Raw genomic sequence first — 13,540 nt, forward strand, 5'->3', positions numbered from 1 at the left:
TGGGCATTTATGAGACATAAATATCTGTTTTATGCAAATATATGCTTTAAAAATGTTATGGTCATGAAAACACACAGATTTGTCTGGGGTTATCAAAGAGATACTAAATTTAAATAAAAAAAAAAAAATAATAATGGGAGAGACTAAAATATAGCACAATCTAGTTCAGCTGAATAAACAAAATCTTAGCATTCAAAACACACAAAAATGTTCTTTGTTGAAGAAAAAGGTTCACTCTCAGAAAGAATGGTACAAAAGCTGTCACGGGGATGGTTAAAAAGGTTTTAATATGTACCATTTAGGTACAGTTTTGGTGTAAATATGTACCTTTGAGGTACTAATATACACTGTAAATAAATTATATGAATAATAAATATGACAACATATGTTTTTACATTGCTTCAACTCATCAAAATAAGTTAAGCAAATTTTTATCTTTTTTATAAGATTCAACTCATTTTTAAAATCAGTTTAATGTAATTTAAGTTGAAATGACTTAAACATCCAGGTTTATTGTACTTTTTTTCTTCCAGGCGAGGTATACAGTGACAGCGTTTGTACCTTTTTTTTCCTATGTTCTTTAGACTATAACAAAAGTTCCTCAGACCAACACTCTTTGAGAGAGAGAGAGAGAGAAAAAAAAAAGTTTCCAAAAGAGGGTTTTCGTAGCAATGCCATAAAAGAAGCATTTTTTGGTTTCTTAAAGAACCTGTGAGTGAAAGGCTCATAAAAGAACCATTTCATTCTTAGTTCTTAAAAGTAAAGGCTCTTTATTGGCATCTATGGTTGCATGAAAAACCTTTAACAACCATGGAACATTTCCATTTCCCAAAAGGTTCTTTATAGTGGAAAAATGTTTTTTAGGTTATTTTCAGACCTAATCACTGAAAGGTTCCTTGTGGACCACAAAATGGTTCTTCTATGGCTTTGCTGTGAAAACCCTCTTTTGGTACCTTTATTTCAAAGAATGTTGGTCTGAGGAACATTTTTACAGCCTTAAGAAACTTTTTCTTCTACAAAGAACCTTTTTTGCCATGGATGTTAAAGGTTCTTCATGGAACCATACATGCCAACAAAGAACCTTAATTGTGTTGAAGTGTGCTGGTTAAATCTAAAAGAGAATTGTAGAAAACCATCCACAATCTGCAAGTCGTCTCCCATCAGCAGCAGGATTATGCACATTAGGCTGATTAATGGTGTCCGCCACCAGATTACTTTGATTTGATAAGCAGTACAACCCATCACGAACGTAATACATCACAAATTGTTTTGTCAACAATTTATGGTACTATTTATCAAATGACCATCGCGACTCGCTGAGTAATAGTGTCATATCTGACATTATGTCAATAGAGAAGTTGAGCTAAGGGCAGCCGGGCTGCAGTGATTTAGACACACTGTGTGCTGACCTGCGTCTATGTTTAATTCATAGCAGATGAGCAGAAATAGATGGATTACTGTTCCTAGATCTGTGTTTAAAGCAGAAATGGTTAGGAGTGGCTAGGTTGGTATGCCAGTCACATACCTGGTCCTGGTATAGAGTTAATATCTGTGAATGCACAGATGTGATAAGAGAAAGCATTGGCTTCAAATAAAGAATTTACAAATGTATTGTTTCCTATAGCATATGAATACTAAACATGCATGAATACTTGTCATAGCAATCGTGTTTATTGCACAAGTTAAACTCTAACGATAGAATTCATGGCATAATGTTTTTTATATTTTTTTATAAAAAAAGCAAAAATAATGGTTTCATATAATAATTTTTTTTCTTGTTTTATTTAACTGTAAATCTGTTTAAATAATAATTTTCATTGTCGTTTTAGGGTTAATGTTTTTGTGTTGTCAGCGATGAAGTTATAGATTGGATAGAACACAAAAAATGTTAGTAGGTGATTTCTTTCCCACACTAAAATCATGTTAACATTCATATTGTTTATAGCTTGTGTCCATTGAAACAATGAATAACGTTTACAAATTGGCCCCATTCACTTCCATAGTAAGCGCCTCACTTTAACCCAGATTTGAGATATGAAAGTGAAAATTCATCAACATTATGCCTGCAAATGCTGTCGATTGAGCTTAACTTGTACTAAACCCAGAATATTTTCTTCCAGAAACACCACTACTTTATAAATTTGTTCACATAAATGGTGGTGATGACTTGACTCTTTCTAGGTCAGATAAGCACTCCTTATATGATAAGACTTGGCGTATTGTATCAAAAATCAATAATAAGTATAGAAATAGGAGATATTCAGGCTGTCTAACATTTTCAAATCAAGAACAGCACTAGAAAAAAAAAAAAAAACAGTTCCTCATTCAGTCCAAAATAGTTTTTCGCTTCACAGTGCGAAAAAAAAAAAGGCAATCTAAAATCCCACCTCTTCACATAATCATTCTAGTCATCATCATGATGGTCAACAATTTCTGGCTGCTTGTTTTATGATGTTGTCAAAACAGGTCTGCACACCTTCGTAATTTGACAAGCTTTCTGGATAGCTTGCCCTTGGAATGAAGGCCGCGGTTCAAGCCGTCATCAGGGGATCAATGCTGCTCCTGAGATTGGGCTGCGAGTGGCAAATAAATTCCACAGCAAAAACATCAGTTCCACAGGTATGAAAATGGTGAGCCAGCGCCGGCTGTATGGCTCTCGTCCAAAGCACCACTGGCTCATCTTAAAGGTTACAGTGACTACCCTGTGCACTAGTGTTAACAGGGCTTTCCCTCTCTGGGTTTATGGTCTGTGTAATAATTTTAAGCAAAGTGAAGAGTGTGTTTCCACAGGAGATGTTGGAGGAACAGCTGCGGGCCAGGGAGGAGGACAAGTGGAGAATGATTGATCACTGGGAGCGGAGAGGCTGTGTACCTCTCACCTTCCCCCTGCGAGGCTCCACGTCTGCCCCTGATCCCTTACATCTGCCTGCCCTTAGCAGAGCTGGAGGAGGAGGCCCGGCTGGATCTACTCATGTGTCCCTGTACTCTGGAATAGGGGAGATGCCGAAAACACGGGCCAAACCTTAAACTCTGATGCCATTGCTTTCGTTATATGTGTGAAGGATATGTTGCATATTTTTCAATTAGCCTACTTGCAACAATAACACAACTGTGTGAAAGGAGACTTGAACATCACACATTATAAAAGACATACATGCTCAGTGTTTATGCTGTAGTTGGCTCACATGGAATGTATACTGAGTAATAAAAATCAGAATCAGTGATATTCACTTTCAAAACAAGGAGCTGCTTTAAAAAAAAGAAAAAAAGATGCCATATTGACAAATTTTATTATAGCCTAGTCTAAAATACTAGATTATTAGCCGGATAAATTTGCACTGCTTTCTCTCTAATACATCGTTACGCCAATAGGTGGCGACAAGTGTTTTTTAGAGTGAATGAATGAATGAATCGTTTACCGATTCGTTTAAAATGGTGATCGAGTCATTGAACCATTCACTCAAACTATTCGTTCAAATCACCGATTTATTCAGAAACTAAACAAATGACTGCATATATGATTGAGGATTTAAATTATTTACTTTATCGATTCGTTTAAAAACACTGGTTCATTCAGGAACGAAACAAGTATGGGTGACAGAGTGAGTCATTGGACCATTCACTGAAGCAATTCGTTCAAAATCACTGATTCATTCTGAAACTAAACAAATAACTGCATACAGTATGAGTGAGGAATACTTTACAGATTCGTTAAAAATGCTGTTTTTATTCAGGAATGATACAAGTGAGTCGAGTGTGTGTGTGTGTGTGTGTGTGTGTGTGTGTGTGTGTGTGTGTGTGTGAGTGAGCCTTTCATGCGATTCGTTTGATTCATTCATGTTGCTCAGAGACTGATTCTGTTTTGGGTTCGTTTGGACCTGTTTCGATGGCGGTTCAAAACCAGACAACGTACCAGACAATCGTGTCTAAAATGTAAGTTACTCAATATTAACTTCTTGTTTGTGTAAGGGAGGTGTAAGTAATATTATAATTGCCTAATTATATTTGAAATGAATTTTAATCAGCTGTCAAACAGTATTCTGTAAACCAAAAGCACTCTCCACTGAACACGCAACGTTTTTATCAGGCTTTCTAAGATGAAATGTTAAAGATCTTCTTTTACAACCTGAGGGGCCTATTTCTTTTTAACAGGACATTGTTACTAACCTGTCAAAATTGAAGCGATACTTTATAAAAAAACATTAATTTGATATTTGATTGAAATACACCATTATGGTTTCATTAGCTCATCGATTTAGCAGTAATCTCATATCAGAGACCATCAAGCAAGTTACATGCAATAACCTGGGGCTAAATGTTAAAATATGATCCAGACTAGCTAATGACCCTATTACAATCGACCCAGGAAGCTGAGAAAGATTCTCCAGGTTCTGCGGTGCCTCATGCGGGCTGCCCACTGCTGTACCATCATCCTTACTATTACAAACCATGTGATTCATCCAACCAACACAACTCATAATCTAGCAAATGAGAAATGCAAGATATAAAGGGAAAAGCCCTCCATGTCTCTCATATTTTTCTGCCTCTTTCTTTTCTTTTGCTCTATGATGTAAGAGGTGAATGTTCACCACCAGTGACCTATTAAATCAGCCCTCATTCCTTCAATTTCTTCGCCAAACAGGCACCAGACCAAAATGTCTGGAGAGACCGACGGTCAGAGAGAGAGAGTGAGGCTGAAAAAAGAGAGACAGGCAGACAGACAAACCGAGGGGGGATGAATCGGAACCGCCCAATCAAAAATTATTGCAGCTCCATGAATGTGTCCTGTAAATGTTGGCATGCTAATTGTGCATTTATAACATTTTTAATGGTTTGTTAATTTACCTCCCACTCTATGATTGCACTTGAAATGAGTTAATGACTGTGGGGGGAGAGTTAACAACATGCCCTGGCAGACACACAATATTTCCTGCTTATTTATCAACCTGGCCTGTGAGAGAGACAGATCGGCTTTGGATGAATGAAGGGGATGTCTGCTGGGTGAAGAGCTTTAGCTATAGGGACATATACAGACCAGAACTGGACAAATAGAATTGATGTTTTAATTTTCTTTTGCCCTTAAAAAACAACAAAAAAACATAATAAGACATAATTATGAAAATAACATTCAGTTGGATAACAATTTTGCCTGTTTAAACATAAAAAGAAAGTGAAAAACAAAGCCGTCTCATTATCTAAACTACACTTAAAATCACATCACAGTGTGAAAAAACATACACTTACTAACCTGCGTTAGTGAAATAGTGCAAGTTACTAATATTTTAAAGTAGTATGAACATAGAAATATCTCAGAAAATTGATTTATTGCTATTTTCAAACACTTCAAAATATTGATTTTATTTTCGACACAATTTCAGCACATCACTTTTAAAATGTAGTTCCATTACTATAGCTACAAACAGTAATTAAATGCTATTTTTATATTTATAATAAATTCTTTTGGAACTGTGTGTGTGTGTATCACGCAGAGTTTCACCATAATTTTTATGTAGTTGTTGGCATTTTTATTATCAGTGTGTAAATGAACTGGATTGAATATAGCATGTACGGCTGACAGTGTGTGCATGTGTGTATATTTCTTTCTGCAATTCGAGTAGCATTTATTTAAAACACAAAATATCTCAATTAGGGTGACAACTACAGCATTACACTAAATACAACAAATGAAACTAGAAATAAAGTAATTTAACTTAATATTTCATTTAACTAATTTAATTAATTTAACTTTATATAATACTTAACTTTAACTTGATATATAATAAGATAAAGTATTCCACATAGAGTTTTCTACTGTAGGGATGAATTAGCTAAATAAGTCTGTGAATAGTTTATTTGAACTGCTTGGTTTACATGAGCCGTTCACTGTGAACTGATTCATTAAAATTAATCGGACTTGCCAGTCAATACGAAAGATAGCACAGTTTAGTCAAGCATATTTGATTACTCGCTAGACTGTAAAGCTGCATGTGCAATAAATATGACATAAGAAATAGTGATGTATCTTTTAGTCATTATAACATTACTTGTTCAAAAAATTTGCAGACACACTCTACTGAAGAAAAAAAAAAAAAAAAAACTTTAGTATTACTACTTTTATTTAGTTACTGCCCAACACTGGCCTTCTTAAACATAAAGCATGTCTGATGGTAACATTGACATATGACCTGCATGCAGTGAATATCGGTAAATGAATAAACAAACACATAAACTAGATAAGAGACTGGTGCTAACATAGTTAGTAACGTCTCTGGCACTGTCCGTTCGAGTCATTTCCTCCAATCTTCCTCAGCAACAGGACATGACTTGGCGACATATAGACGAGAGACTATTGAGTTGCTAGACTACTTGTGCTGTATCCCGAGCAATCAGACCGAGAGCAATGCTCAGCAGTTCAACTGGAATCTTAAACACATTGCGAAGGTATGTTTGCGTTTCTTAGGCTATTTGACGATAAAAATGAAAGAAAATAAAGCAATATAGCAACATAATGTGTTTATTGTTAAATCCTCTCTCCTAAATTTCTTCTTAAATTAAAAAATATATATATTTTATCAATAAGTTACCATTTATGTGCATAACTTTTCAATGCTATTAATATCTTTCCATCAAGGCTTCTAATCTCTGACCCGGATAGAGATCGGAATGAATTGGGAGGCACTTTAAGGCGACACATTCGTAACTTACTCCACTGGAACTCCACTCCACCCCTCACTAAACAAGCCACTCTATCAGTAAATGCTAATCTCCTAATTAACAAGCTAATTAGGTAATTATGGCTTTGCAGAAGGATGCCTAAATGAATTATGACAACACAGTCACTGCTTTCTGAGACACCTGTGGGCCCCTTTTTGGCTGTCACCACAAAAAAAAAAAAAATGTAAAAAAAAAAAAAGTAAGGTGACAGCCTGTTCGGTTTTCAAAAACTTAATTCTCTTGGAAATGATGTGTATGTTATGAGACAGGGGCTATTTGTTTTGAGACTGTCAATTAAACCTGTCAGATAAGAATGATTTTATGACTAATTAGCACCCCATATGCATAAATAAGCGGTAAAGTATTTATTAAACACTGAAGAGATAAATGGAAGCTATGTTGTATGCTGGCTTTTCCCTTAATTCTTACATTAATGATATAATAAACATACATTTACAGATTAATATTATTGTTTAACACAATTTTTCTTATGTAGCCTAACTCATTTTGTATTATTTTAGGTTACACTTTATTTCGATGCACTTCAGACACTACTAACTGTAAGTAACTTGTCAACTACATGTCAACTAACTCTAATTAGAGTACAAAGACTGTTAGGTTAGGGTTTGGGTTAGTAGAATAAGTCGACATGTTCTTGCAAAGTTACTTATAGTCACTATGTCTTTTGAGGATCCATCAAAATAAAGAGTTAGCAGATGTTAAGCAGACGGTGTACCAATACTCTAATGAGAGTTAGTTGACATGTACAGTATAGTTGCAAAATTACTTGTAGTTATTAGAATGTCTAAAGTGGACCATTGAAATAAAGTATTTTATTATATCATAATAATACGATTATAGATACGATTGTAGAGAATATAATCTGATATATAAACACACACACATATATACTATATATAGAGTAACCACTGAAAAATTGTATGGGTAGGAAACAAAGCCTGGTGTGCTCATTAGTGAAAATAATCATGAACGGTGGGCTTCTTTCCAAGAGCAATAATATCAACAGTTACCACTGACAACAGCGAGGTTACCGCGGCCATATTTGGCAGAAACTTCAGCTGATATTTTCAAGACGCTCGGTTTATAAGCAGCACTGCATTGCACGATTTTCAGTATTCACTGCTTAAATGTTCATATGATTCAAACTGCTGTTGAATTATGATTTCATTACTCGTTCTCCATAAATTGTACCTTTTCAAGTCGGTTGAAGGAAGTGGGCAGTAAACATCCAATAATAGAAATTGTGTTTATGTCATTATGTAAGCATGGCATCATGACCACAATAAGCTGAAGTGTCTTTTTTTTCCCCTCCCACCAAAAGATTTGCTGTCATACTTGGGGAAAATGAATTATGTTGACATATGGCTGAAAACAATGGTGGAAAGGCATGCAACGCAAGGCAATGAAGAATCATGCGGTGTTGTGGAGGAGAGGATCTGGAGCTGTTCCTTTGAGCCCTCTATGACAGGTATACAGAGCCACCTGACAGCACAGTATTTCAGTGATAAATGCAGTGGGTCTGGGACTTCCATTCACTAAACTCAGGAGTGTGCCGGGCTGATACTTCAAGGTCAAGTGAATATGAAAGAGCCGAGCCACACAGCTTGCTAAAAAGAGCGAGAGAGCGAGCGTCTCTTGCCGCCTCCTTAACTCCGACAACTTCTAAATGTTATGTTGCTTAAATTCATGTGACGTGCTTTATAAGCACAGATGTTGTGTTACAGCATCGTTCCGTGATTATTGGATGCTTGCGATTTTAAAAATCCATAATCTGTCAGCCGCACATGCTATATTCAATCTAGTTCATTTACACACTGATAATAAAAATGACAACGACTATATAAAAATGATGGTGAAACTCTGTGTGATACACACACACACACATGCACTCAGTCACAGCCAAAACAATTGAATTACAGGGCTTGTGGCATGTTGTCTTACTCTGTGATATGTGTGAAATGGTTAATTAAAGGTGAGCTCATTATTCTTGCTCAGGATCCAGTAACTGTGTTAACATGATCCATGACTAATATATCACCCACTTATTGCACCCGAAGAATTGAATCAATTGCTCTGAACACCAATTCATACACAAGAGTTGAAGTAAATATGCCACTATAAATTCTACTGTTTGATCTGTATTGTTCAGGAGGATGCGTGTAAATCAAAAGCCTATGTTTGTGTATTAAATACGGTGTCAAACTATAACAGAACACAATCATGCTGTGGTGTATTTAAGCGAAATCGCCTAATATCACATTTAATTACTGAACATGATGGGGGATGTATCTATAATGTTTCCATATTTATCTGTTACAAATTAAAGTCCTTTAGAAATAAAGAATTTGAATGGAAACATGTACGAATGAATTGAAACTGCAAAACAATTCCAAACAAACGCAGAACAAATACATAAAACAAGCTATAAAAAAAAAGCCACTTAAAAGCCACATAAACATATTTTGGGGGACATTTGTACCCAGAAGTGAGCTAAATCTCTTTTTGTGGACATCCCCATTTGAAGTTAAAATGTTTTCTGTTAAAGTATTTATGTAAGAATCAATAGAAGTCCATGGAATGTCCCCATTTAGAAAGCCACTGTAAGTAAACGCGTGCTCATGCGCTCATAATTTTGGCAAATACACCTTCCCCGGTTTCCCTTTTTTTGTGTGTGCAAAATCTACAAGTACTTTGAAAAAGAGCTTTACAACCCTTGCCATCCGTTCAGATATAATATTTTTAAAATATAGATGAAAAACTTGTGTGGGTGTTATAGATCAAATTAAACAACAGAAACCACTGATTCAGATCATGCCAGTCCTGTCACATAACGTTCATTAACAATCACAAATCAAATTATAAATAAGACATGAATTTATTGCTTCAAATGAACTCATAAGTGGGTGGTGTGGTGTGTACAAGCTCATTTCTAATTGGTGAAAATTATTTTTTTAAATCTCAATCTGTTACAACAATCTCTTATACACTTCTACTTTTATGTTCTACTTGCATAAAAAAAACAAAAAAAAACATGATCACTGGTATCAAAATTTTTTATGTATTGAATATCATGAAGCTCTTAAAGCTCCAGGCATGCTGACAGATTCTTCAGCGCTTTTCGCATTGTTTATCCTCAACTGGATCATCCCAGAGGAAGTTTTGATTTTCTGCATATCTGATTATTCGCTCTTTAATTAGCCTGCGTTAATTTCCCGTGTTGCGCGTGTCAGTGATGGAGGCGGTCCACAGGGCCTTCAGTCAGTTCATGCACTGTATGGAACGGGACTTTCTGGTGCCAGCTTTCACAAATTCTCAGCGTAGCATCACATTGTTGCCATTGGAAGGGTGTCTGATTGACTTTCTTGCTGTGCAAAAATTAACAGCTCTGTTTCCTCTGTATGTGTCTCTGATTCATGGTAATTAGTCCCATCACATCAGAGACTGTCATGTCACAAGTGCAACCCTGCAGAAGTGCATTACCTCAACTGTGGCACCAGAGGATTTCATAATGAATATTAACCTGTAGGTAGGTACATATAGTATCTGGTTGCAATGTGAGAGTGTCTATAGGTCATTACATTTTTAAAAAATATTTTCTAAACTGATGTAATGCATATTTTTTTTAATCGTGAACAATGTGTTTAAACAAGTTTCAGTTGTTAAATAACATTTCAAAGTGTTTAAATAATTTTTTTGACTGTTGTTATGTCAGGCGGTACAACCAAATAGTCACTGTAAATAGAAAAATGGTCAATACGTTATGACAACATATGTTTTTACATTGCTTTAACTCATCAAAATAAGTTAAGCAATTTTCAGTTAGATTCAGCTCATTTAAGTCAGTTTAATGTAATTTAAGTTGAAATGACTTAAACATCCAAGTTGATTGTACTTGAAAATTGAAGGCAGCAAATTATTATTATTATTATTTTCTTTTTTCTTTTTTTTTTTGCATGTGGCTAGTTGTACCACATGGAAAGTGTGCCAACCCATACTTGAAATGAGCAATTTTTACCAGTATTTGAGATAGATCTACAAACCGTTTCACTCTGCCACAAGGATCAGTTGGGGTCCTCTGGAAGATGCATTATCATGTTTACTGTTTACCTTATCAATTCACAATAAAGAGCCATGTTTTCAGTTGAGAATATAAAATATTTCAATTATCTCAACAGCTGATATTTATTTATTAGGTTTCAAACCTAAAATGATAAATCACAGTATTTTTGTTTTTTGTTTTGTTAAGACAGTATTTTAGATATTTTCTTAATCTGTTAATTTGTTCGGACAGTTGCACCACCTGACATTTTTGGGGTTTAAGATAACAAAGCATACAATAATTATATGTATTATTTAAATGTACTAAAAATGAATTCAAACTAAATATGTTTTGTAGAAAAAAAGTAATATCATTAATTTATCAAATTATTTTAAAAAGAAAATAATGCACTTGGACACAAAAATAGGCACATCATGTCATTGACCCTTGTAGAAAATGAAAACAAGAATAAACAGTGTCACAAATGCTTTTAACCACTGTGTAAATATACATTAGTCATTACAACATGCAAATAAAATAGATAAAAATTAAATAAAAAAAAGTAAGTGAATGGATTAATAAACAGTAGAGAATAAAAAAAAGTTACAGTTTCTCATAAGGATGTAGAAATACATTTTAGTAGACCTAAAATATACACATCATCAAATAATGCAAATCTGTATAGTGGAGTTGGCAGTAGCCAGTTTTGGTCTCTTATTTACCTCAGCACTAGAACAAAAAGCAAACCGGTTTAGGTGTAACGTTATGACATTGAACAAAAGACGCGTTGCCCGTTTTTAAAGCGCAATGAAATGTAGGGATTTGGCATCGGAAATACAGTGGTTTGGCGGGAAAGCCACCGTGGGTTTAGTAAAGGCGTATGTAAGAAGCGAGGCAACCGGAGGAAGGCGCAGAAATGTTTCAGTGTGTCTCTTTGCTTCGAGCCCACAGAGCGCAGTCTGCTACCATAGCAACTGCCGATGAGTTCTGCAGCGCAGCGCCGCCTGCTTTTGCAGTAGATGTCACCCTTGGCAACGGCCAATCAGAAGTTGATATCTCTCTGTACAACCGTAGCAAAGGTATTGAGCTCTGTAGGCGGGCGTTCGTGGTCAGCGGGAGTCACCCATTGGTCCTTCGGGCCGCCACTCAAAGACGGACTCTTCGCTGATTGGTTCGGGGCGTCTATTTCCAATATTATAAACATGTCCTCTGCTTTCCTGCCCCTGCAAGCACGGCTTGTTGGAGGCGACCATACTATGGTGTAAGGAAGCGAGGGGGCCCGTGCAATTCATTATTAGTTTGAATCAGACAATATCAAACTCCGACCTTTTGTTTGTTTTATTGGAAATGGGTATAATGTAACGGCATCTCAGTGCACGGGCACGCTTTTAAATGAGGCACGCGTAAAGTGGAGACTTAAACGCTGTTGATTTGATGTTCTGCTCTCATCATTATCATCACCAGCAGTATCATTAGTAGCTAACTGGCATTTTGTTTTCGGGGGCTTCGGCGAGAAGTGACAAGAATCTAAGACCCCTCCTCTGCAGGGCGGAGCGTGCATTTTGATGTCGATTTTGTATCTTTTTTTCTTCTCTGACACGTCCGCACTGAGTGAATGGCATTGGCACATTGTCAATCGCTCACTACCGCTGCCATCAAACAACATAAAGCACACACAGCCCTCGCGCTCGACTCATAAATTTCCGCCAGCAGATATTTTTGCGCATCGCTTTATGGCGCGTGATTAATTTTTTCGCCAGTTTTTCTATTTTCCCTATTGAAAGTGAGAAAAACTTTTTTATACATTTTTATATTTTTTTTCCTACAATCTTTATAGCTCTGGTCGCCGGTGCTGATGGTTTAATTTATTTCGCGCGGCTTCTTTTATTTTCTTATATTTTATTTTTTTGAAGAAAAAAAAGGCAATATTTTGCCAGTTGTTCACACGCCGTGTGCTTGTTTTTAATTACATAATCATTAATTTTGATTAATTGTTACTTTCCATCAGAGGCATGGGATGTTTTGTTTGCAACTCTTTGTAATACTACGGATTTGTCCAAGTTTCCAAGAAGTGTACAAGGCGAAATTATCCTAAGAAGACTGCAAATAAGAATTCCAGACATCTGCAAAGGACTCCAGCTCTTCAAAGAAAAAAGACAAATTGGCATGAAGATTCGGACAGGATTGAACGGGAAACCGCTGTCACTTGAATGCTGAAGTTTACTTAAATAATAGACAAGAAATATCATCGCTAATTTTTCTCCAATGGACATTCATACAGGAGGATCAAAGACGATTTAAATCTTTTTCCATAAAGTGATTCCTGGGACATCAATTCCGTTATATTTCATCCAGCGATTTATTGTATTTGCAGCGTTGCTTCACGGTCAATATTTTGTGCACGATAGCGACCCGTTAAACACCGCACATGAAATAATCAAGTTGTTTTTGCATGTGCATTCTCCGAGTTTCTTTCACCCATCTCAGTGACTGAGCACGAGCGCATTGATTGTGTTGCGGCGGACTATGGACGAGCAAGCCCGGATCATGCAGGCTCTCGGCGGTGTCAGCCTGGCCGGTCACTCGGTACAGGGAGGCATGGCTCTGCCGCCTCCTCATGGACACGACGGAACCGATGGGGATGGAAGAAAACAAGACATCGGTGACATTCTGCATCAGATCATGACCATCACCGACCAAAGCCTGGACGAGGCGCAAGCAAAGTTGGTGCATTTTTTTTGATAGCTAAACGTTTTCATTGTCTTG

General features: G+C 36.3%; 2 protein-coding genes across 8 annotated transcripts in view; one reads left to right on the forward strand and one right to left on the reverse strand.

The window, feature by feature from the left end:
- LOC311065815 (DLA class I histocompatibility antigen, A9/A9 alpha chain-like) overlaps positions 1-13,540 on the reverse strand; it is a 484,454-nt gene that overhangs the window by 271,737 nt on the left and 199,177 nt on the right. The window lies entirely within an intron of this gene.
- Positions 11,959-13,540, forward strand: part of pbx3b (pre-B-cell leukemia homeobox 3b) — an 86,064-nt gene continuing 84,482 nt past the window's right edge. For 3 of the 7 annotated variants that reach the window (XM_084087678.1, XM_084087682.1, XM_084087684.1), the window contains exon 1: positions 11,961-13,497. In XM_084087678.1, coding sequence (XP_083943804.1) covers positions 13,301-13,497 — 197 coding nt within the window. In that variant the 5' untranslated portion in view covers positions 11,961-13,300. Of the gene's footprint in view, positions 13,498-13,540 lie in introns of all 7 variants that reach the window. The other 4 variants (XM_084087677.1, XM_084087683.1, XM_084087681.1 and 1 more) reach the window with 3 other exon arrangements.

This window comes from Abramis brama (genome assembly GCF_963993115.1).
Source record: "Abramis brama genome assembly, chromosome: 16".
NCBI lineage: Eukaryota > Metazoa > Chordata > Actinopteri > Cypriniformes > Leuciscidae > Abramis > Abramis brama.